Here is a 24733-nt window from a genome sequence, read left to right as displayed (position 1 = left end):
TTTAGAATAATTTATTACTTGTGTTTATGCTAAGTAAAATAATAAAAACATGCTTTCAAAGAATCTGAAAGAAAATAGAAGTCAAGCTACCCAAGTTTATTATGCTTACTGAATTAACGTGGAATCAGGGAACTTAGGAGATGGTAGTTTGCATTCAAAAGTCTTCCAGCTCAGTGAGTGCCCGGCGTGTGCAGGCACAAGCAGTGTGCCCTTCAGCCAGGTGAGGGACACTGGGTCTGACTGGAGGGCCAGCAATAGGGGTCAATGAGTAAAAAGAATGGACCGCTATTGGCTCGGCCATGATCAGAATCGGGACTATGAAAGGCAGTGGTCCTCAACCTTCCTAGCGCTTCGACCTTTTAACACAGTTCCTCATGTTGTGGTGACCCCCTACCATAAAATGATTTTCATTGCTACTTCATATCTGTAATTTTGCTATTGTTATGAATTGTTTAAGTATCTGATAATGCAGGATATCTAATATATGACCCCTGTGAAAAAGTCATTTGGTTCCAAAGGGTCCTGACCCACAGGCAGAGAACCCCTGAGCTCATGTTTTTAGGGCACTATAGGAACTGGAGACCCACCCTGACTCAGAGGACACTCCATCTTACCCCCTTTCCTAGGCAGGACAAAGAAAAGGAAGAAACCTGAGTGCCTGCTAGAAGTAGCCTCCAGCCTGCGCTCTGCTGGACTGCCTTGCTCTTGCCCTCATCTCCTACCCTGGCCTCACAGGGAAGAGGAACATGCTCCCTTTGGGGAACTACAAGCCAGTCTTCCTTCTGTGCAGTCACTTGACACCTTCCAGTCAGTCTGCTGTGGCTTGCTTTCTCTTGCTTCAGACAGAGATGCTGCCTCCATGTCCCCCCACTAGTTATGCCACAGTAGTGGTGGATGGCACTGTTGGTTCTCACAAGTCCTTCAGGGAAGTGGCTGGCCCCAGAGACTGATCAGAAGGAAGGGACTCCTAACACCTTTTGATCTCAGCTCTGGGCCTTAGCAGTATATGTTGAGAAAGTAAGTTTTCACTTACCAGCTAGCATCTACAAAATGAAAATACTATTTACCTATAAATTTCCATATCCTTTACTTAAAGGTTCAGCTCAGCACCTTTCTCTTTTGCATTGTGTATTTCCAAGAGCTCCCTCCAAGAGCACCCATAGCAGCTGGTCACAACCCTAGCCCCAGGGCAAGTGTTCCTGGGGATCCAGGTAGCTCTGTGTGTGTGTGTGTGTGTGTGTGTGTGTGTGTGTGTGTGTGTGTGTTTGTATGTGTGTGAGCGTGTGTGTGTGTGTGTGTGTGTGTGTGTGTGTGTGTGTGTGTGTTTTCAGTGCAGAAACGGAATGTTGGGGTAATTGTGACCACTAAGCTTTCTTTTTTCTCCAGCTCATGCAATGAACAAATATCTTCTTCCTGTGGTGGATGAACAGCCTGAGCTACTGTAATCATGAAGGTGGCCATCGTGAGGACAGATGAGAATGGTAAAGTGGAAAAATACAAAGAACAGGGTTCTCAGTTACTGCCACAGTGCCCTTGCAAAGTAAGCTAATCATTTTGCTGCTCTTCCTTGCAAAGTAAGCTAATCACTTTTATTACTTCAGACAATTAAAAGCTGAATTTTCTGACTCTTTATAACCAAGTGTGAAGGCACTGTTTCAACACAGGCAGCTGCAAAGGCATGTCACTGTCATTTTTCCATCTCTCACGGTATAGTTCAGAATGACCTGGAACTTGTTACATGATTTGTGCTACTCTCAAACTCATGGTTTTCCTGCTTCAGCTTCCTGGGTGCTAGGATTACAGGTCTGAGCCAGCACGGCCAACGTAACTTGTTCTTTCGACTGACCGCCCTGTAGTCTAACCTGCCCCTTCTACCTGATGCCTGGTCTTGACAATCCTCAGAAGGGCATTCTTCATGTATCTTTGCAAAATGATCAAGAATCACTGTAGGATGACAGCTTCAGGCACGTGCATTTTACCTGCCACAGAGGCAGAGAGGCTGCACCAGGTGAGATGCCCCACGCCCTAGTCTTACGGCAGATGGTATCAAACGCCTTTCTCCTTTGACCCACTGATGAAGCTCTTTTGTTGTTGTTGTTGTTGTTGTTGTTGTTTTCTTCTGTATCTTAAAAATGAGAGAAACTGAGAGTCCTCAGTTCTGATGAGAAGCAGTTTACAAGCAGCTGCCTAGTTAGGGCTTTGGGGAAGTGACCTTGAGGTCCCTGGCAGCACTAATGGGTGAATTTGTCACTGGGTTCATCCCTGACTGGACTGAGACATTGAAAACCGTAGAAGGCGGGGCTCGGCGGGAGAGGACAGATCAACATGGCTTCCCTTTGAAGGGAATATGTTATCCTTGTATCTGTCCTTATACACTCTGCCTGCTTCAAGAAGCACGGTTTTAATCTGCCATGTTCTTCCAACAATGGCCAGCCTTGTCTCCGGCTCAGAAAGGTAAGGGCCAAGAGACCACGGATGGGCCCTCTGAACCCAGAAGCCAAAATAAAGCTTTCCTCCTTTAAGCTGGTTTTCCCTGTTATTTTGTCAGTGATGGAAACCTTATACGTTTCTGTGAACCCCTTGAAAATTACTTTTGTAAATAAAGTATTATAGACAATACTAAAGAGCCATGCATAGGTACTTCAAAAAAATAAAAAATAAAAAGAACAAATAATGAAAAGCAGCAGTATAGCAAGGGATTTGAAGAATATGGCATGATGTGAAATGATTTGTCAATTTAAAAAAAAAAAAAAAAAAAGCAGTGGTGGTGCATATTTAATCCTAGCACTTGGGAGGCAGAGGCAGGCAGATCAGCCTGGTCTTAAAAAAGACAAAAAATCCTTAAAGCACCATTAGAGATATGGAAGAGGATGGGTGATGGGGAGGGGCAAAGGAGAAGGTGACAGAGGGAAAAGAACCTAGTCCATTCTGTAGATGTGGAAATGTCAAAATGAAGCTCAATTGTGTGCACAATTAATACATGTCAAAATAAACGATCACTTTTTTAAAACTTATATTTAAAAATGAGAGTAAAGTCCTGTGGGCTTATTACATTACAGCACAACAACAGCGCACTTCCCCAGCACACATGACGCCCCGGGTTTCATGGGCATATGCATATACTTCTATCTGGCTGTGGTGCCACACAGACACTTAAGAGTCTAGCACTTGGGGAGCTGAGGCATGAGGATCTAAGGGGTTCAGGGCTGGCCTGGGCAATAGGTCAAGGTCCAGTTTGTAGAGAAAAGCAGACCTTGGAACTTTGCAAGGGAGAGAGCATTTTGTCTTCACACTGGGCGTGTTTGGAATGTACCGGCTTGGTTTCCTCTAGAGTCAAGATCTAAGGAAAGCACACCATTAGCCTCTGTGAAATCACTGGCGTTCACGGGCTGCAGCATGGCAACTGAGCCAGCAGAAAGAGGTTCACAGCCATAAGGTCTCTGCCTCGAGAGCCAGGGGATAGCATTCAACTAACAGAGAACTTCACAAGGTCCTTATGACTGGAGATAAAGTTTTGATCTCATCACAGAACACATTTTCCAAGACCTCATGCAATATTTACGAGAGGCTATAAAGAGATGGGAGGGGAGCCACAGATGAGAGCTAAACCAGAAGCCAGCTTACCTCGGGGGCCCAGTAAGGCCTTGAAATAGGTACTGAGTGAAGCATCGAAATGTTCCATTTTAAAACCTATTAAAGGGAAAGGAGACATTGATTATTGTCTACTTAAAATACTTAATACGCATTTTCCTAAAAGAACAAGAACAAGCCATTTTCAATGGTGCAAAGGGAAAGGCTGAATTCCTCATGCAAAACCAAAACTGCTCCCCATTCCCTCCACGCACGCAACTGTGAGGGGCTGAAAACCACAACAATGGTGCATCCTGTGAATTCACATAAAAAAAATCAAATCAAAACAACAACAACAACAAAAACCCCAACCAAGTCCCACTTTCCTAAACTTCTTTTTTCAGTTCCATAGAAGCCTTCCCTGTGGTGCTGAACCTCGGTATGAAAGAAGAACTAGATTGAAAGGTGGCAGACATCCATCCCCACAGGGAAAGGATACTCAAAACAGCAGGCACGCACGCACATACACTCTTCCCCACTGTCTCTCATCCTTGCTGGTCCTCTTACCCTCCCCCAGTCGCCTATACTCCACTGACCCCTGTCTGACTCTGCTCCCTGCTTAAAATTACTTCATTTTTATTTTAAATACTTCAGGTCCACAGTAAAAAATTAAGATATTAAAACATCATGTCCTCCAACCAGTCAAGTCAGCTCCAAACAGAAGGAAGCCAGTGGTAGTGCTTGAATAAACTGTTCCAGAAAGCTCTCCCGTTTGGAGCACACACACAAAAAAGTCACAGTAAACAAATTTTTGTAAATTTGGATCGTAATCCATTAGCAAATGACCAAGTCAATTTAGCATTAAAACTAGCAGACTGATCATGGTCGTGAGTCAGGGTGTTCATCCTTAGGCTGGGTGTGGGAAGTGCACACATTTGAGGCAAGACAAACTGACTTGAGGCTAGCCTGGGCTAGCCATAGTTCCAGGTCAGTTGGGGCTACAAAATGAAAGTTTGTGTCAAAACAAACAAACAAACAAACAATTCAGTTAAATTTAATGTAACTTTAATTTATGGTTATCAAATTCACAATCGTGTTTAGTTATGCTGCAAATACAGTTGCACTGTTTTACACAGAATCAGTCACTGAGCCTCCAGTTCTTCTGAAACTCTTCAAAACCATTTCTAAGTAATGCCAAACCTTTAGGGAAAGGGCGGGGCATGGGGATGGGTAATATTTCAAGAGAGAAGCTTGGAAGAATAAAAGACTATCTAAAACATCAGCAGCTAAATGAAAACACTAACTAAATACCAAGGATTTATTGCTTCCCATGTCCAGGAGAGTGCAAACAGGGACAGATGTTCAGCAGCATCTCCTAGAACAAGTGATATGCCCAGAAGGCACAAGGACCCAGGTCTGAAGCATAGTGGATGTTGGGACACACCTCCGTGGTAGCTGTACACACACATTTAATGCTACACAGTAGGAAGAAAACTCAAGTCACAGCATTCTGGATTCTAACATCAGGAACAGTTCCCAGAGAGGGAACAATACAAGAATCGTTCACTCTCCTTGTTAACTAAGAGGCTTTTCAGAAAGTGGGCAACTTCAGTTTTCTAAGTAGGAGCCACAGGAAAGCTGGAAACAAGAGCGTAGAAAGGCGTTAAAAGATAAAAGGCTGACTGACTGGGTGGGGGTGGACAGTAAGAGGAGAGCCATTAGTGGATTGGGAAAAAAAGTTAAGTTCCTGGAACTGCTCTGAATGACCTAGGAGTCCAAGGACAGCAGCCTAGGACAGAGTCCAGTTTGAGAATCTAGGCTAACATGGCCAGAGAAAAGCAGAAAAACCTAAGGCCAAATTTCAGTCTGAGAGTACTGAATCCAGCACTGGGCTTCAGGAAAGACTTATGGGTTTAGTACCTGGAGACAATGGAAGACAGTGTCTGTCCTGTCTGCCGTGGAGGCCCGCAGGAACTGCCTCACATGGGGAGCCCTCTTCAAACGCATACCCAGGAGGAGACTTTGCCGCATCTGTTCTGACGGTGCCTTCCTTCTCAGCTGCACCGCTCTCCTCCTGGGTTTGCAGAACCTTTCTCAATCAAACTTAGGAACAGTGGAAAAAGCAAACTGTCTTTGGGAGAATAGACACGGGAAGAGTCCAGTGGGGTCCATGCCACGGCTGGGCTCATGGCTGGGCTCACTGCTCCTGTGATGAAGTAGGGGCTGACCCATGACTCACCAGGCTGATTCTGACAAGGCAGTAATCTTCTCCCCACACACCTACAACTGAGTGTGTCTATACTCTTTACAGCTGCGGCTGCTGCTCTTCTAAGGTACGAAGACAGGCTGTCACCAAAGGCTGTATCATCACAACCACGATGTCACGCTTCTGTCCAGCTACCACCCATCCACACCATTCTTTTTGTTTTTCCATTTACACCTGGACACCTGCTGTCTGCAGGACTTAAAAGCCCAGAGATACAACAGCTCAGAGAACAGAATTCAAGGTTAGGGAAAAGAACACTCTACACACAAACAGGATCTAAACGGTTTCAATGACCTGCAGTCGACTGCAGCTTGAGAATATTAGGCTGAAAATAGCAGAAACATTTTAGGCTGGTGTTAGACTGTACAGCACTCCAAGGAGCAAGGCGCAACCCACACAATCCTGCCTGGAGCACAAACTGCTTTGTCCAGCATATCCCCATCATGCTACATGCTACCAATGGGACAAACACTTAGTGACATCTACTTATCAGTCTGGCTGTTCACACCACCTTTACTAATGACCTTAAAAAACACTGATGCTGGTGATTTGGAGATGTCACAGTAAGTCTCTTAATGTGTGCTTTATGTGAGAAGGTTAAAATTTGTTAGTGTGTGTATGTGTGTGTGTGTATATATGAAAGAGACAGACAGACAGACAGACAGACAGACAGAACGAACTTAAGTGTGTACAGGCTTTCATGTAACCTCTGGCTTCAGGCATTCAGTGAGGGGTGGGTCTTGAGCACATCCAAGTGGCTAAGTGAAACAACTGTATTAATGACAGGTACATACATGAAACCTGAGACACCGTCACACAAGAAGAAAGCAGGGGGAAGGGATGGGATGAACCTCTGAATGGGCCTTATTTTCGGAAATGGAGTTCTGACCCCGAGGAGAGCAGTGTGAATGCATGAGCCAGCCTGTGTCCATCAAGAGAAAGGGCACTACACTCCCTTCAAAGAAACACAATGACTCCCAGGCTTGGGTGGATCTGGCTGGGCTCCACAGAGGGCAATCAAATGGCATGCCTTACAGGGAGCATGTGACGAATGCCTTGGGAAAGACGAGGGGTGCACATCCTTAGCTGCTCACATCCCCTCTATTCCCAAGGCTGGCCGTGGACGACCTGCAGCACTGTGCCCTTTCTGGTCTCATCTCCCTCACAGCCTTATCTGCCGCGCCAAAGCAACAGTACAAAGGTCTTCTCTGCCACACTGGGCTGACCCACTTCCTCCCACATAGGTGAAGAACTCTGAAGAACCCTTGACACTTTGCCTAGTCATCTGGAATTATGGGAATGCCATGACCCAATTTGCAACAATGTTCAATCATGCTGTCAGGTCTGCAGCCCCCAGCCTGCTTGCTTGCTTGCCTGCTTGCCTGCTTGCTTGCCTGCCTGTCTGTCTGCCTGTCTGCCTGCCTGCCTGCCTGCCTGCCTGCCGAAGTTTCCAGTCTCCAAGCTGTGAAGGCCAGAGACACGATTTTTCAAGCTCGCTGGGCCAAGTGGGAACACAGTCACTCTGTACCATGGTGCTAGTGGGGACCAAGCCAGGCCTCTGCTCTGGGGGAGGCTTTGATCCTCTGGAGCAAGCAACAGCTTTCTTTGATCTGCCCAACTCCCAAAACATAGTCAAGAAATACATGACAAGAATGGATTACTCTCCCCAGAAGCTAGACCCTGCTGACACTGAACCGAAGTAACAACCTCTTTTAACTTGGGGTCTCTGACCTCCACTCAACTTGGAGGGCCTCACGGAAACTGCAGGCCACAGCCAGGCGTATCAGAATCCATTTTTTGAAATTCCAACCATTAAGAGTACCCTAAAGCTATCCAGGACTTCAAGAACACACATAAAACACATGGACAAAGATTAAACAAGTGAGCAGGGGTTGGTAAGTTAGAACAGATTTCAGACAATCTCCTTTTTAACAGGAAATTGTCAACAAAAAAGCCTAGGTTGGCCTCAAACTGGTCATCCCCCTGCCCCAGCCTACCAAGTGCTAGGATGACTGGTGTGTACCACGAGGCAATGTAAGAATTCCACTTTAATACTGCAAGGTGTGCCAGCAGAAAGTCTCAGTTGAGTCTCTTCTCACTATAAAATTCTAGACCACTTTTGGTAACTCTGCAACCATATTATTGTGTCACATTTTAAACATCACACCATGGAAAACTGACTGGCGCTAGCATTGTTTAGAAACTCCCCTGTATTTACCTCCGGTTCAATTCTCACCCCCCCCCCCATAACAGCTCACAATTGTCTGTAGCTCCAACTCCAGGGGAGCTGGCACCCTCAAGACATACATGCAGGCAAAACACCGAAATGAATGAATGAGTGAATGAATGAAATAAACTCCCTTATATTTATGAAAAGACAGCTGAGGAGAGCATGAGGGGAGGAGAGAGTTCAGCAGCACACCATCTAAATCACTTCCAGAAACGACTTAGAATTTAGAATCCTTGTGCCTGAATTCAAAGAAAGATCAGAACCACCGCAGCATGAAATACTGTAAACTCTGAACCCAAAAGGGCAAACAAATCACATGCCCAAAGAGGGCCCAGCCCTGCTCCTGTGGAAAACCTACCCCCAATTTATCTCATTAGCTCCCTTCGAATGTAGCGTAAGCCCAGGTGAATTATATCACAGATACAAGGAGTATCTTCAAAGAATGAAAGATTATGCAGGACAGGTTTCCCAGCAACCCGGTTCCCTCTCTGCTGCTCCCCACCCGGCCCCACCCTGCCCCTGGGGAGCCAAGAAGGGCAAGAGAAGCGTGACAATGGGCCTGGGATGACAATGATGGCAAGGACTGCAGAGGCTCCTTAGGCTACAGAACCAAAGCTGAAGAGCATGAGCTCTCCCAGGCACAGTCTACCTGCTGAAGGAAGCAAGGAAGCTGCCACACAGAGAAAGGGGCTCGGACCATACGGCCATCTGTCTGGACAGGCCAGACTTTAAAAAACTACATCACAGCAAGGAGAGCTGATGCCCTGAACCCACAACCAGGCCGCCTGGGATCCATCTGTGCCAGGGACAGCCTGGTAGTCTCCTTTTCTGTGAAATCAGTCTAGTCAAATTCCTTTTGGCTTAAAAATATATCATGGAAGTTTAGCTGTCGACCATGTTACCCCATCACATTGTGTTTTACTGTTTTTGAACTGTCAAAGTTCACCTAAAACAGCCAACTAGCTGGGCTAACAAACCTATGACCTGCGAGGCCAGGCTGGCACTCAAAGCCTGTACTCGGGCTCATCCATGACTTCTGATGGTCAACAGGGTGAGCAGGCGGGGGACACTATGTTGGCTGCCCAGACAGACACACACACACACATGCTCATGCACAGAACCATAGCCACAACATGTTTCCCCTGATTTTAGAGTGTTTTATGCTGAGAACATTGGCTCCCAAAGACAGAGAATAAGCAGCAATTCTTTTTAGCAATGTTAAAATTCAGCCTCAAGACACTGGGGTGCTCTGTCAATTCCTAGCCAGCTCACAGTACATAGTAAGACCCCATCTCAAAAACAAACGCAGAAATGTGAAAAATACACAAGACACAAAGAAGAAAACAGTCTAACAAGCTTCAAGATACGAATGTCACCCAACAATGAAATCCTTCAAAACTTCTGGCATTTAAATAAATAATAAAGTTGGGTTAACAAAATAATTCACATTGGCTTAGTGCCTACATTCCCACATACAGAGCTAACCTCACACAAAGAGCATAACTCCCATCACTACCCTGATGACGACATCCTTCTTTTCCCTCCTGACAAACTTGAAGAAAAGCAGCCCAGTCCATTCTGGCACTCAGATCAGAAACTAGGAGCAAGGTATGGATGTGCCGTCCTTCAGATCAGGCCGCTGAGAAGGTGAAGCTGTCCTACTGTTTGGATATAAACGGGAGTGTTTGGGGACAAACATGTTTAAAATGTTGCCACCACTAGAATTCCTTTGCACTACAATACGATTAGATGTTTCAAATGGGAAACCTCTATCTCAGCTCCCTAGGCTGCTGGTTGGTGGAGGGAGGAGGGAGGCACGATTTTAGGGCTGGAGGAAATTTTGAACTGGTTAGCATGCACTTGGCAAGCAGGGAGCCCTGAACAACTGGGGACTCGGGCACACACTGGCACACAGAAGGGACCTGGTAGGAGACTGCACACAGCTGGAGGACACTTTCTAAACCTGCAGCTGCTCTACTGGCCTGGCTTTTTTTGTGATATGTGGTAGTAGTGCTGCAGTGTGGTTTGTTGGTTTGAGACAAGGTCTCTGTATGTAACCCAAACTGGCCTCTAACCTCATAATCCTCCTGCCTCAGCCTCCAGGGAACCAGGATTGTTTACCCACAATTGTTCTGTTCTAAAAGGGATCTTCTGCAATCCCCCTCCCTACTCTGCTCTCTTCATTCCCAGCCCTTGCTCCCTCCTCAGCCCCACAGCAGGGGCCTCCCTATAGTTTCTTGTAGCTCTGCTATCTGGGCTCACTCAGCACACAGCAACCTCTACAGGACAGACCCTGGCTAGTTCAAGTTAGGTATTAAACACAACACTGTACCACCTTAAAGTGGGAGTACACAATCACGATACTACAGACGGTCACACACACACACACACACACACACACACACACACACACGACACAGTTGGCATTCCAAAGGAAAGTGGAAGACCCACTACCCCACAACAGTGGCTTCCTAAAATCCTAGTTACAGAGGTGTTTTTCCAGGGAGCCCCTTCCTCAGTGCTCTGCTCCCCTCTTAGCAACGTGCTCAGCAAAAACATTCTGTGAGGTGTGAAGCAACTTTAAAAATACAAACACGCACATATGTGCACAGCTTTCAATACTGAAAGGAACTTCCTTTCTACTCAGAACAAAGACGAGTGCTTTTCTGGTCCTTAAATATATTAGAAATTTATCCTTAACACTACCAATTTCATTTCATTTTAAACCCAAGAACTGGTGATAACTTTTGCTTCACCCAAACGCACTCTGTTGCTTGGAACGAGACAGTATCTGATGCTCAGAGTCCTCCTCACTGGTAAGTGAACATCGGTCTGCTGCAGGTGGACTCAGAACTCATTCTCACAATTACCCATTAACGCCCACGAAGCTACAGTGCAGCAATGTAAAAACCTTGCATTAGTGTGTGGATTCGGCCATGCCAAAACTGGTTTTACTTCTGTGCTCCACAGCTGCTTCTCATGCGACCAGGCTTTTGAAATGGAGCTTACTCATGCTAACATATTTCTTGAACTGCTGTGTGCAAAGCTGAACATTGCTTTATTAAGTAACAGGACAAAAGCAGACAGGACTCCACCCTTCTTAAAACATAAGAGTTGAAAGCGATATGCAAAGACACCTGCTGGCCAATCAGAATTAAACAGTAGTAGTGAGGCGAACACTGCTTGAAGCAAGCCAGTTGGGGATCAAGTGCCTGTCTTGCCAACAGATGACCTTGGGAAAGTTACTTACTCCTTCAGAGACTTAGATCTCTAGTCTGTGAAATGAGAATAATTACACCTTCATGTGACCCAGTAAGTCAACATAGTATTACCATCATTACCAACTCAACACTGATCAAACATATGCCTGATGTTTATGGACTCAGCTAGGCCATAAACTGAAATTCTCTACACAGTAGAGGGGGGTGAAACTTGGTATCAGGGCTCTGTTATTCTCTACTGTAGATGGAGTCATAGGCAATAGTAATATCTGAATCATAGGACCTGCAAGAAAACTCTAGAAGAATGTCTCTGGAATGCTAAGAGGATGCTGGTTATTTTCTCTGTGAAAAATGCAGATCAGGGTCCATTTCATCCTTAGTAAAGAGCAGATGTAAGCCAGGTGTGTTTGAGCTGCCTTTTATCCCTCACAACCAGAAATGGTGGAAGCACCGAGAATTTTGCTTTTGCATGTTTGTGTACCTGGCATGAGCTTAACTGCAGACGTTATCTCATACCATATGGTGTGGGAACTAGGATTACAGGCAGCCGTTAGCTATCTGATGTAGGTGTTGAGAACCTAACCTTGGTCCTCTAAAAGAACAGTAAGTGCTTTTAACATCTCTGGTCAAGAAGATTCAAGTTTTTTGACACTGGTGGTGTGAGAACAATCCTCAGAAGAAACTGTTTTCAACTTTAATCTTTTCCTGGCCTGGTGACAGTCAGTGTGACATACTGGGTAACAGCAGTGAGACACAGCTACCAGTCAGCCATGTGATCACTTGGGATATCGCTAGCGAACTGGGTTGCTAAGCTACAAATGGATGGATCTGGACATCACTGTCCCAAATCAAGATACATTTTACCTAGAGAGGTGATGAGCTGCCAGGGGTCATGCACTCAGAAACTGAACTTGGAGTCTTCTGTTCTACATCCTACTGCTCTTAAAATATTTCAGACAGCCTTCCACAGGTCCTATGATGCAAATATTACTATTGCCTGTGAATCAGTCTGCAACAGAGAATAACAGAGACCTGATATCAAACAAGTTTCACAGCCCATGACCTTGTTGGGATGTACTAAGATAATGAAGACAGCAGGTACCAGAACTGATTGGATATACACTTCTTATGAGAATATACAGGATTAATGTAATTTGAAATGATGACACATTACAATACAACCATATGTATACTGCCCCCCAAACAGCCGAGTTCCCCTAAAATGGATGGTACTACAGGCCTCAGAGCCCTCTGCAATGCATTACCAAAGAGGAGACCGAAGCCATGATCCTCCCTTGGCCTTATCTGCCAACTCCACCATCATTTCCACCTCCTCCAAACCCTGCCCCAAGACAGGGTTTCTCTGTGCAGCCCTGACTGTCCTGCAACTTGCTCTGTAGACCAGGCTGGCCCTGCCTCCTGAGTGCTAGGATTTAAGTCATGTGCTACCACTGCCCAGCCATTTCCACTGTATTTCAATCTGGGGTAAAATGGTAATTACTAGTTAAAATACAACTATGTGTTCATTTGTCCACAATTCTAATTAGGTCTAAGCTCTTCTAACACCCCTGGAGTTCACATCTGTGCCTTTAGAGAGAACCTGGATGTGCACGTGACTGCCCGTGTTAAGCCTGGACAAGTAAGGACACACACATGTCCTCCTGGAGTCATACAGTTTCCTAGCAATAACTTTTCAAACCTGGCTATACTCACAATCACCCAGAACCTTCAAACACAGATGTCTGGACGCCATCCCTAGAAGTTCAGGATCATCTTCTGGTAAAAGCTCTATAAATGGGCCTCTGAACTCTAACAAATACATGGCCACGTCCCAGCTTACAGTTACAGCTGCTGATGCTTACACACCCATCCCATCCATGTATTGTATTACACCGACAAAGCCTAGACAGCAGGCTCAAGGACAAGCTGGTTTTTATCCCAACAGATTCTGGCACATTTCCTTGTTTGCTGTAATTTTACCAGCTAAGAGGAAGGAGGACCACTCCTATTCCAACCATCTCTCCAAATGAAACCAAACTCTACCACCACAGACACTAATTCTTAGGTGTCCTAATACTGCCCCGCCCCACATTTATGGCACATACCCAGCATGCATTGCACAGTGTAGTAGTCATCTCTCCTGCAGACTTAGTTGAAGTGAAGTTCTATGAGAAGCCCCTGGCTGTTAGTTCTCTAAGCCACAAAGCAGGGTCTGAACTATTTTTAAAACAGAAGACTTTCCATCTTAAATTCAAAAGTTTTCAATGCTATTCTATGTCACAACAACAATTCTTTTTATCAGGGGGAAAAAAACCTCCTACAATCCCCCCCCCCTTCTTTCACAGAAAGCCCGAGGCAGTCAATTGAGTTCTCAGGGAACTCTGAACAAAAGCAGAGTCACTGCGGTGGTAGCACTAAGGAGGCCTGCAAAGCATCATTGCTGTAACAGCTCCGGCCTCTCTTTAAAAAGGCCCATGTAAGAGCCACCATGGTAAGTTATACTGAAGGCAGGTAGTGACGGGCATTGGCACTGGGATATTTGTTGTTGTTGGGGAACCTGGGACATTTGTGAGGTTTTGTGGTTGTTCAGTTTGTTGTTTTGTTGTTTGAGACAGGGTCTCACTATGCAACCCTGGCTGGCCTGGAGCTCAGTACATAGACCAGACTGGCTCAAACTTCCAGAGATACACCTGCCTCTGCTTAAATGTTTCAACCTTTTTTTGGTATTTATGTAAACATCTAGAAACCAATACTAAAGAAATAAAAGAAGATGTGTATTACAATTTCTCTAAAGACCATCATCTAGGAAATATTTAGAACTGCAGAAATATTGAGAAGAGCTATTAAAATTCTATCTGGAAATAATGAGCTACAGAAACTATGGGCTGAGGGACTCAGACCCTCCAGTTCAGTGCCGCTGTGTAATGGTGTATGTGCTATGGAAAACAGTTTAGGAAGTCCTTGGAACAACACAGAACTTCACGTTGCCCGGCAATTTTAGACATTCACTTGAGAGAATGAAAATCTATGATATATTATTCTATCAGCCCAAAGTTAAAGCAAATCAAGACTCAAAAAACAAATTGTGCTGTGACAAGACGAGACAGAAAAGCATGGCATGTGTTACTTAGCCCAACACACTCCATTCCATTCAATGCCCAGAACCTAACTGAAGAAACACAAAGTACAAACATGGCTGCCAGGGGCCGGGTGTGAGAGGAATGGAGGTGAATGGAGGTAGAATGGAAAGTGCCTACTGTGTGTGTGGAGTTTCTTTTCAGGAAAAGATTGTAAAGGCCAAAGGAGGGTTGTGTGAGATGACTTCCTGACATGGCAGGTACAGTAGCTGGGTTTTCTGGGTTACAAAGAGAAGGAAGGGTGGGGGGAATGAAGACAGGAAGGACAGAAGGAAGTAAAGAAGAGAAAACAGAAGCAGACAGGAAGGTGGGAGAGGGACATGTTGGGGACAGCAGGGGTAGTGGGAGAGGAAAGAATCAAGACACTGTGTATTCATGTTTGAAACCTCGAAGGATAAAAGACTTTAAAAAATCACTATTGCTATATCAACAATTTACTTGACTGTTCAGAGATTTAAATTGAGTCAAAGAAGTCAATCCATTTATATAATATTTCTGAAATAACCAACTTACTGAGTTGAAGAGGAGCTTCGTGGCTGCCAAGGGTGAGAGGTGAAGGAGAAAGTGTGGCAATCAAAGCAAACTTGCATGATGGCACCAGGATGCCATGCCAGACTGTACCAGGTCAGTGTCTGCAGGGCACTTCCCCCGGAAACCAGGGGAAGGGTACTTAGGATCTCTGTGCTAGCTCTTTTATTTATTTTAAATTAAAATATAACTCCACAGTTCCCCTATTCCCTTCATCCTCACCCATGAGCCCCTGCCCCAGCCCCCTCTGGGTGTACCTTTGCTCTCTTATAGCTACATTCAAATCTACAACTCTCTCAAAAGGCTCAATTCTTAAAAATCCATAACTGTTACAAGAAAATCTAACCAACAAGCAAGGTTAAACATTTATTGAATAAAAACAAACACACAGCCAGATCCTCCATCTAATCTACATGGTGGTGGTTTGGGGGGTCCAACTAAAAATAAATAAGGGTGTGTGTTGAAAAAAGGGGGGGGTCCTTTGATCTTTGCCCCAGAGCTTAAACCATTACCAAACACTGGTGTCTCTGCTGTTCACAGCTCCACCGCAGTCTGTCTGAGCTTCATTTATTTAATCCTCAGCTCTGCAGAGCGGGTGGGATGGATGGGGAGCGGGTTTCCATCCTCCTGCTTCACTTCAGGGAGCCCTGCACTGCACAAAAGCCCCCTGAATAAAATGTCTTTGAGATTAAAAGACACTGTGGTCTGAACTACTTCAGCCATAATGACAAATGTAAAAAAATCTTGTCCTACAGGCCTGTAACAGGCAGGCAAAGACACCCGGGATAAGCCCATAAGCACTCCAGGGCTTTGTCTAACAGTGAGTGCAAGCTAGTGTCCTTGTCCCTAGTAAGTGGGTCACCTTCCCTCATCTCAGCTCCTACTGCAGATTCAATCTGGGTTTCACACACCGAGAACGTTGTTCTTCAGCGGAGTTGGTCTTGGGCCCCTGTGACAAACATCCTCAGCATTTTTAATGTTGCCACATCCCAGGTGTTTCTGGCAACAAAATATGAAGGCTTGTTGTATTATAAAAAATAAAAGTTTTTTTTTTTTCTATTCTCTGGTTAATTTCTTATCAACTCCACTGACAGTGACAAAGATGAAGAGGTATTTCTGAAATGCTACATGGTTGCTCCTTTTTTTTTTTTTTTTTTTTTTTTTTGGTTTTTCGAGACAGGGTTTCTCTGTATAGCCCTGGCTGTCCTGGAACTCACTTTGTAGACCAGGCTGGCCTCGAACTCAGAAATCCACCTGCCTCCGCCTCCTGAGTGCTAGGATTAAAGGCGTGTGCCACCACGCCTGGTTGCTCCTCACTCTTAACCCCAGCACTCAGGGGAAGTGGAGATAAGTGGGGAGTTCCGGGCCAACCACAGGCTACATAGAGACTCTGTCTCATAAATAAATACAGAGAGGCAGTTTTACATGTGAAGGGGGCTCCTGTCACGCTGTGACCCCCTTCCTGATGCCACTTGACTCTGCATGGGGTCTTCTGCCATGCAGGAGCCACAGACTGGCGCAGCCCCCACTACAGACTGAGGCAGTTTCAGCCTCTGGAAGCCCCAGCCTCTTCTTTCAGGAATGCGTTACCTCTGCGGCCAGGCGCTCATGGTGCCTAAGTCCTGACCAGTGTGAAGGGCAGAATCCTGACATCAGGCCACAGGGCCACGCCTGTGGCCACTTCTGCGTGGAACTGCCTACGTTCTCCAGGCCCCAGCAATATCTGCACTGCTCTCACGCGAGCCTTCCCCTCCAGCTCTTCCCAGATAGCTAGATTCAACCTGAGCTCTCAGAAAAGCCATTCCCTGTAACAATGAAGGAAAGCCAGTGGTGACATTAACATGAACTTTATCAAGGCTTCACCAATGGGTCCCCACGGGAAAATTAAGGAGATTTAGAGGGGACCCTATCTGTGTACAGAAGTTGTAAATAGCTTTTCCTAGAGAAATCAGGGAAACTGTAATAAAAGAAGCTGTAAAGTGGTTTTAGAGGATGCCTTTCCTGGGCATCAAAATCTTTTATAGGGAGTACAGCATAAGATGCTGGCCAGGAGTAAACTTCTCACACACACACACAGGAAGACAAGACTGACGACATGGCTGGTGACAGAAATGAAATGGTACAGAATATCCTACCTGATCTGGAAAAGCTATCACATATTTCCTTGTGCACAAAAAGCTGAAGAGCGGAACCTGTTAAAACACAGCAGCGGCGGTCTAAGAAAGCTTGTCACTTCCTCCCGTGGCTTACACGAGCAATCTGACGGACTCCCTCCGTCTGGAGATCAGCTGCAGCCAGCCTAGGCTGCCGTCACAAACACTCAATACAAAATGGCTCAGGAAACTACTTCTTCTGCAGCATGATGGAGGACAGAATGTCCAGACCTTTTTGTATCTCTTGTTGTTGAGTGACTGGCCTGGAGCTCACTATGCGGACCAAGCTGGCCTTGAACTCAGAGATCTGCCTCTCTCTATGGAGTACTAGGATTAAAGGTGTGCTTCATCACATCCACTGCTGTTTTGTTTTGTTTTGTTTTTTCTTTTAAGACGTATTTTATTTTTAATTATAAGTATGTGTGTGTGCTTATGTGTGGCAACTACACATAGGTATAGGTGTCCGCTGAGGCAGGAGACATGAGATCCCCTGGAGCTGGAACTGGAGGGAATTGTGAGGCACCTGGGGTGGACTATGAGAACTGAGCCTGGGTTCTCTGGAAGAGCCACGAAGGCTCTCAACAACTGAGCATTTCTAAACCTCCATGGTTTTTTTTTTTTTTTTCTCTTCAATATCCACAATATCTCCTATGTAAAGGTATATTGCAATAATCTTTGGTCATCTGGCTTTTGAAATGTGGACTGTTGATTTTTTAAAGATCTTCAAAGAGAGGAATTCTGAAGCAACTGTAAATAGGGTCTGAGAATGAGGGGGGGGGGTGTCTAAGATCTTTTGAAGTCAAATGTGTTCTGTGTTTAAGAGGACAGCACTCCCCTGGTTGGTTTCCTGTGTACACAGCATCCCGCAGGAGGGAGGCCCTGGTGATCAACAGCGAGTCAGCCACATTCCGTTTATGTCCTTAGTTAGGAAGGAGCTAAAGCAATAGGAAGCAGCCTGACTTTTTCCAATCCTAGTGCCGGTGCTGATGAACAGGAAACTATTTCAACTTGATCGCAGAGAAAATTAATACCCGTGTCGGAGGACACACCCTGAGCGTTCTCTACCTGCTACGCATAAGAATAATAACTAAGTGCCCTGGGACACAACGGCTTCAGTTTATAACCAACTAACTTAACTTCCACATGGGTCACAATGGCCTCATGTTGACAAATGACCCTCTGTCTGGGAACTATCTAGCAAGTAAGGAGAGAAGCTGTTCTGTCCTGGGTTTAATAGGATGAGGTGTGGCATTAACTCTGGCCTAATGTGTCCTAGCATCAAACACATACTGCATCATTATGGACTGTAATGCTTCGCTAACGAGTTAAAAGGATTTCATTATGAAGCCTGAATGTTCTTCCTTGGGTGATGCTGGCTTTGAGATGGGACCATCAATAACAGAAACATACCAATAACAATCCCAGAGGTAGCTACCACCGAACACGCAGGACCAAGCACATACCACACAAGCTGTTCAATTTAATCTTCTCAATAATGCTATAGAGGGTTATCTTATTTACAGAAGCAGAGTCTCACACATTAGAAATAGCAGAGCCTGTACTGGGTGGGAAACAGATCCAACTCGGGCTGCCCAGCTCTTAACTGGCACTAAAATTAGAACAGGTTTAATCTTTCCATCTTGCTGCTTATAAACCTCATTGGTGTACTTTGGCATAAAGTTGGGGTGACCCCATTTAGCTGAACTTATGGTTTCCCAGACACTCTCACTCAGGATCCCACTATCTATCCTGAAACTGGACCCCCCCCCCCCTTTAAACACAAGTTTCTAGCCAGCCCTGCTCCCTGAGCCCTCCAGGGATCCAGTCTGCTTTGGGGACCTTCTCCACAAGACCCACATCTGGGGCTCCACCCACGCAGCTTTGCTTTTCTGGTCAGGCTGGATCCCAGCAAGCCACTCCAGGAATACTCTTGGCGCCACACCCACAGAGCCTGACTCCCAGGAAAAATAACTAGCAGAACCAGACTTCTGCCGAACTCAGTATCCAAATGAACAGCACTCTATCTTCAAACATCACTCTGACACAACAGCGTAGATGAGCCACAGTCACTGTCCATACGCTGCATGAAAGTGTCAGCAGGCAAGTCTGCAGAGGTCTGCATGGAGGCAAGTGAGGTAGTCACGGGTGGTGTGGAGACAGGGGTGGGGGTGGGGAACACTGAGGACATATCAAACCCCACTGGACTAAAACCTTAAAGCCATCAATCATGTACTGTGTAAACCAGTAGAAATTCACCTTTCCCTACTCACTGTCTATTTTAAGACCTTTTTATTTTTAACTCACACTTTTTATTTTAACCTTTTTAACTATACACTTACAAGGTACAGTGTGACAGTCTGCACGTATACACAACACGTGATGATTGTCATGGTAACCATACACATCATCTCAGACATAGCATTGCTTCACACTAAGAACACCCAAAACCGTCTCTAGTAGCTACGCTACATACTCCACTGCTGTCAGTTATGGCTGTTCTGTGCCACACAACATGACAAATTACCCCCCCCCCTTACCGCACCTGTGAACATTGTCTCCATGTTTCTCTCCCTCCCCCTTCCTAGCCCTGGGTCACCCCACTAGCTCTTCTATGAGATTTGTCTTTTAGCTACATGAGAAGATGTGGCGACTGCCTTTCTGTGCGTGACTCTCTGACATGACGCTCTCCAGTTCTAGTCATGTTACAAAGAAGCTCTCTAACAGAATCACATGGTGTGTGCATATCCTGCTTTCTTTACTCAACTCACCTGAGACACAGCTTGGTTGGTTCCATTTTCTGGCTTTTACAAATAGTGCAGCAATAAACTCCCAAGTATGGGGTCTCTTCAACAGACTGCTTTCCTTCCTCTGCACAGCACCAGTGTGGGAGCACTAACCTGTTTTGTAACGTGCCTACTCACCCTCTACTTTCATCTGCATTCTTCCCCTTCTGAGAATCCATTCATTCATATCCCGTTTCCCAGGTTACCTTTACTGCCTCTCTCCAAAGACTCGGTTGATCCCACCCAACCTGAAAAAAAATCAGCCCCTTAACTGTTTGTCCACAAGGCTCACGTTCAATGTCCACCACCAGACTTGCTCTTCATTCCTGTCTCTCCAGTTTCCTTCTCAGTGACGACGCACACTAGACAGTAAAACATACCTGCATTGACAGGTGCGTGGGCAGGGTAAGCCTTCAAGAAACCAAGTTCAGGAACGAGGCAGGGACGCAGCACAAGGAGGAGCTGTTGTTAGGGACAACCAGTCAACTGAAGGAAACACTTCACCAGGGACTGTCCCCAACTCAATCACTCAACAGTGAAAGCAAGACTTCTCAATGTTAAAAAGTGGCAACATTCACTTCAGCACATGCAACAGTGGGATGTAACAGACCAGAGAAGCCCCAGTGCAAGGACAACACGCATTTGTGAAATAGCCCTTATTTGTATTAATCCTTTTTTTTTTTTTTTTCAAAAAGTTTTTTTTTTTTCAAAAAGCTGGCAAGCAATCCGACCAGACATTTTTCAAAAGGAAGTGGCAAAGAAGTACATGAAAAATACTTGGTGTCACCAAGGAAACCGAGACATCACCGCCTGCCAATGATAATGCTATGATAAAAAAGATGAAAGCAAACACTGTTGGGGACAGGAAAACAAATGCCAAAAACATTCCAGCTACGAGTGTAGATAACGCTGTCACTGACAGAAAACTGCAAGGAAAGAGTTCCCCAAAAATCCAAACTCAGAACCACACAGAAGCCAGCCCGTCCCATCTGAAGCGTATCTCCAAGGGTATCGAGATAGTGATGCCAAAGGACTCAGCTAGTCAGGGAGCATTTATGCTCGATGTGGAAATGGCCTAGGCTGCACCCTCAGCAAGACACAGGCTTGTGCACAAGCAAGAGCCAAGATGGAGAAGCAAGTGGAATGGGGCACATAAACACGCCAGGCACATATAAACAAGTCAGGACACATACTCAAGTCAGGCATGGCAAGGAGACAGCTATTTAGTGTTTTCACTTGTGGGAGTTTAAATGTTGATTTCATAGAAAAAGAAAGGTAGGAAGGTAGAGGGTGGGGCAGGGATGGACTCCTAAGGATACACTATTGACATGAGCAGGAACCACAGGCCTCCTCGGGGATGAAGGCAGCCTGTGACTACTCTCCTCCAGAGACCTGCTAAGGTTCAGGACTGCCGACGGTCTCCATCAGAATGCTTGTCCCATCTGATCCCAGATTGTGTGTGTGTGTGTGTGTGTGTGTGTGTGTGTGTGTGTGTGTGTCTGTCTGTCTGTCTGTCTGTCTGTCTCTTTATTCCCTATTGCTCTCATCAGGTCAACCCAAGCCCTCCAGGTAGCAGCAAGGGGATAGAGAGGGGACAAAAACAGATGAGATACTAGGTACGAAAGTACAGGTGGGGAGAACAGCTTCCAGGGTTCTATAGCACAGCAGAATGGCTGTGATTTACAATAGCTTATCCATATTTTAAAGTAACTAGAAGAGTTTGAAGGATCTCAATGCCATTTGATCATAATATATATGTATGCATGTATCAAATATCTATAGTATACTCTCTAAATATGTACAATAATTGTTAATTAAAACTTAAAAAAAAATCAGATACTCTTATAGCTACTAAAATTCATTTAAAAAGAAAAAAAACACAACAAAACAGGCTTGGCTGGTATGGGGGGTGGTGCCTAAGGAGGAGTGTTATATAATAGCAATTTCCTTGCTATTGAAACATTTCCTCCTACAAGAAACCTTAAGACAGAAAATAACTCAAAACCATCTGCAGGAAGTCCCTGAAACCGACAGGATTCATTAAATTCTTCTCTGTCCAAGAAGCAATGACCACTCTCAGAAGCCAAGCTCCAAAGGAGACTTTAAGACAAGCCCAATCACTTTGAATAATCAGAGATAAGTGAGCTACCTGAAAGGGCTCAGATTAGCCCAGCCAACTAAAAAGGACATTCAACTGGTTAAGCTACAGGCTGTGCAGTGTGCTCCACATTCCTAGTTTCATTTATTAGCTGTACTGCCCCTATCACAGTAAAACTTACTGGTTCACCAAGTTGAACTTCAGTGGTAACTGTACTTTGGTCTGTCCTGGTCTCCTTAACTAGGCTGAGTAGTAGATTTTGTGGGGTTTTATTTGTGTGTGTGTGTGGGGGGGAGAAGAAGAGACACAGGGAGGGAAGAAAGGAAGGAGGAAAAGAAGGAGAAAAAGGAGAAGGAAGAGGAGGAAGAGGAGGAAGAGGAGGAGGATATATCTTCCCTAGGAAAAGTCTGTTACACAACAAAGGCAGGCAGGTCTCTGTCAAAAATTTAAAAAAAAAAATCATTAAAAGTAAAACTAAAAATTCTTTCAGTTCCTCAATTACATTAGTCACTTTCCAAGTCTTGGTGACAACATGTAGCTGGTAAACTACTAGACCAGTCGGTGCAGAGAGAACCAACAGAACCTCTAGTAACTGGAAACAGTAGCTCACTGCCCTGGGGTGGACTTGGCACAGAACCAGGCAGACTGGCAAGACTTGTCTTCCAGGGAGGTAAGGGTTAAATAGCTACAGAAAGCAAGATCAAGGGGATACCAGCAGCAGTTTAGTATTAAAACAAAGGCGCTCTCCACCAACAGGGAACCACACCAAGCCTGAATAAAAATGAGATTATGTAACTTCGGCGAGTTTCAGCCAACTTTAAGGTCCAAAGATTAGAAAGCAAAGATATTCCATGAGAAGGGATTAAATTCAAAAATAAAAATGAGTATTTTAAAAATAACTTATTACTGCTACAATGACATTAATCTTTCTCTGTTTTTTAGACAGGGTTTCTCTAACCCTGGCTGGCCTCAGACCGACAGAGATCCACCTACTTCTGTGTCCCCAGTGCTGGGATTGATTAAAAAGTGCACCCCATCCCACGGGCGTCATGACCTCAATCTTACTTGCTCCTTTCTGCTCAGATTTTAATACTTTTCTGCCTCATTACAGCACTTACCCCAACAACCAGTACTGGAAAACATTGACAGTAAATCTTACTCTACCTAAGTAGGGAATGCTACAGACATAGTCATGTGATCAAGTCCAAAGTTGTGGTCCACCTGATAAGGTCAGATGGAGAGGAGGCGCACATCATGAACCTTAAGGGACAGAAAGGAGGGCAAGAGCTGCTGAAAGAAGGAACGAAGAGCAATGGTTTACTAGTTAAGGAGAAAGATCCTCTTTAAAATGCAATATGGACTTCCTTCTTCTTGACTTTCATGTGTTTTGCAAATTGTATCTTGGGTATTCTGAGCTTCTGGGCTAATATCCACTTAGCAGTGAGTGCATATCATGTGTGTTCTTTTGTGGTTGGGTTACCTCACTCAGGATGATATCTTCCAGATCCATCCATTTATCTAATTCATTGTTTTTAATAGCTGAGTAGTATTCCATTGTGTAAATGTACCACATTTTCTGTATCCATTCCTCTGTTGAGGGATATCTGGGCTCTTTCCAGCTTCTGGCTATTATAAATAAGACTGCTATGAACATAGTGGAGCATGTGTCCTCATTACCAGTTGTAACATCTTCTGGGTATATGCCCAGGAGAGGTATTGCTGGATCTTCTGGTAGTACTATGTCCAATTTTCTGAGGAACTGCCAAACTGATATCTAGAATGGTTGTACCAGCTTGCAATCGCACCAGCAATGGAGGAGTGTTCCTCTTTCTCCACACCCTCACCAGCATCTGCTGAAGACCAAAGTGTGAATACTTCGTTCCTTCTTAGAAGGGGGAACAGGATTCCCATGAAGGAGTTACAGAGACAAAGTAGGAAGCAAAGACAGGAGTAGCAGAGACTGAAGGAATGACCATCCAGAGACTGCCCCACCTGGGAATCCATCCCATAAATGACCACCAAACCCAGACACTATTGCAGATGCCAACAAGATTTTGCTGACAGGAGCCTGATATAGTTGTCTCCTGAGAGGCTCTGCTCTGCCAGTGCCTGGCAAATACAGAAGTGGATGCTCACAGTCGTCCATTAGATGCAGCACAGGGTCCACAATGAAGGAGCTAGAGAATGTACCCAAGGAGCTGAAGGGGTTTGTAGCCCCCTAGGAAGAACAACAATACGAACTAACCAGTACTCCCAGAGCTCCTTGGGACTAAACCACCAACCAAAGAAAACACATGGTGGGACTCTCTAGCTGTATATGTAGCAGAGGATGGGCTAGTCGGTCATCAATGGGAGGAGAGGCCCTTGGTCCTGTGAAGGCTCTATGCCCCAGTATAGGGGAATGCCAGGACCATGAAGCGGGAGTGGGGGGTTGGGGAGCAGGGGGAGTCGGGAGGTTTTGGGATGGGGGTTTTTGGAGAGGAAACTAGGAAAAGGGATAACATTTGAAATGTAAATAAAGAAAATATCTAATAAAAAAAAGGGAAAAAAGAAAAATACAAAAAAAAAAACCCACAAACACATACACACACAAAATAGGTGTGGAGAAAGTAGCAGTGACTATTGTAGAAATTAGCATCATTAAAAAAAAAATTAGTGTCCAAACCTGATAGAAATAAACAAGAGATATAATTAGAGACCCATGTAAATATAAAAGATGTTAAAAATACAAATGATCAAATTTTTTG

The 24733-nt window shown here is 45.0% G+C and overlaps 1 protein-coding gene across 2 annotated transcripts in view; it reads right to left on the bottom strand.

The window, feature by feature from the left end:
* Positions 1–24733, bottom strand: part of Elovl5 (ELOVL fatty acid elongase 5) — a 63928-nt gene that overhangs the window by 21540 nt on the left and 17655 nt on the right. For both annotated transcript variants that reach the window (XM_021206213.1, XM_029542903.1), the window contains one exon: positions 3625–3690. In XM_021206213.1, the coding sequence (XP_021061872.1) occupies positions 3625–3682 (58 nt within the window). In that variant the 5' untranslated portion in view covers positions 3683–3690. The remainder of the gene's footprint in view (positions 1–3624; positions 3691–24733) is intronic.

Source organism: Mus pahari, chromosome 10 (genome assembly GCF_900095145.1).
Source record: "Mus pahari chromosome 10, PAHARI_EIJ_v1.1, whole genome shotgun sequence".
Classification (NCBI taxonomy): domain Eukaryota; kingdom Metazoa; phylum Chordata; class Mammalia; order Rodentia; family Muridae; genus Mus; species Mus pahari.
Note: the sequence above shows the minus strand (reverse complement) of the source record. Positions and strands in the feature narration are given on the sequence as shown.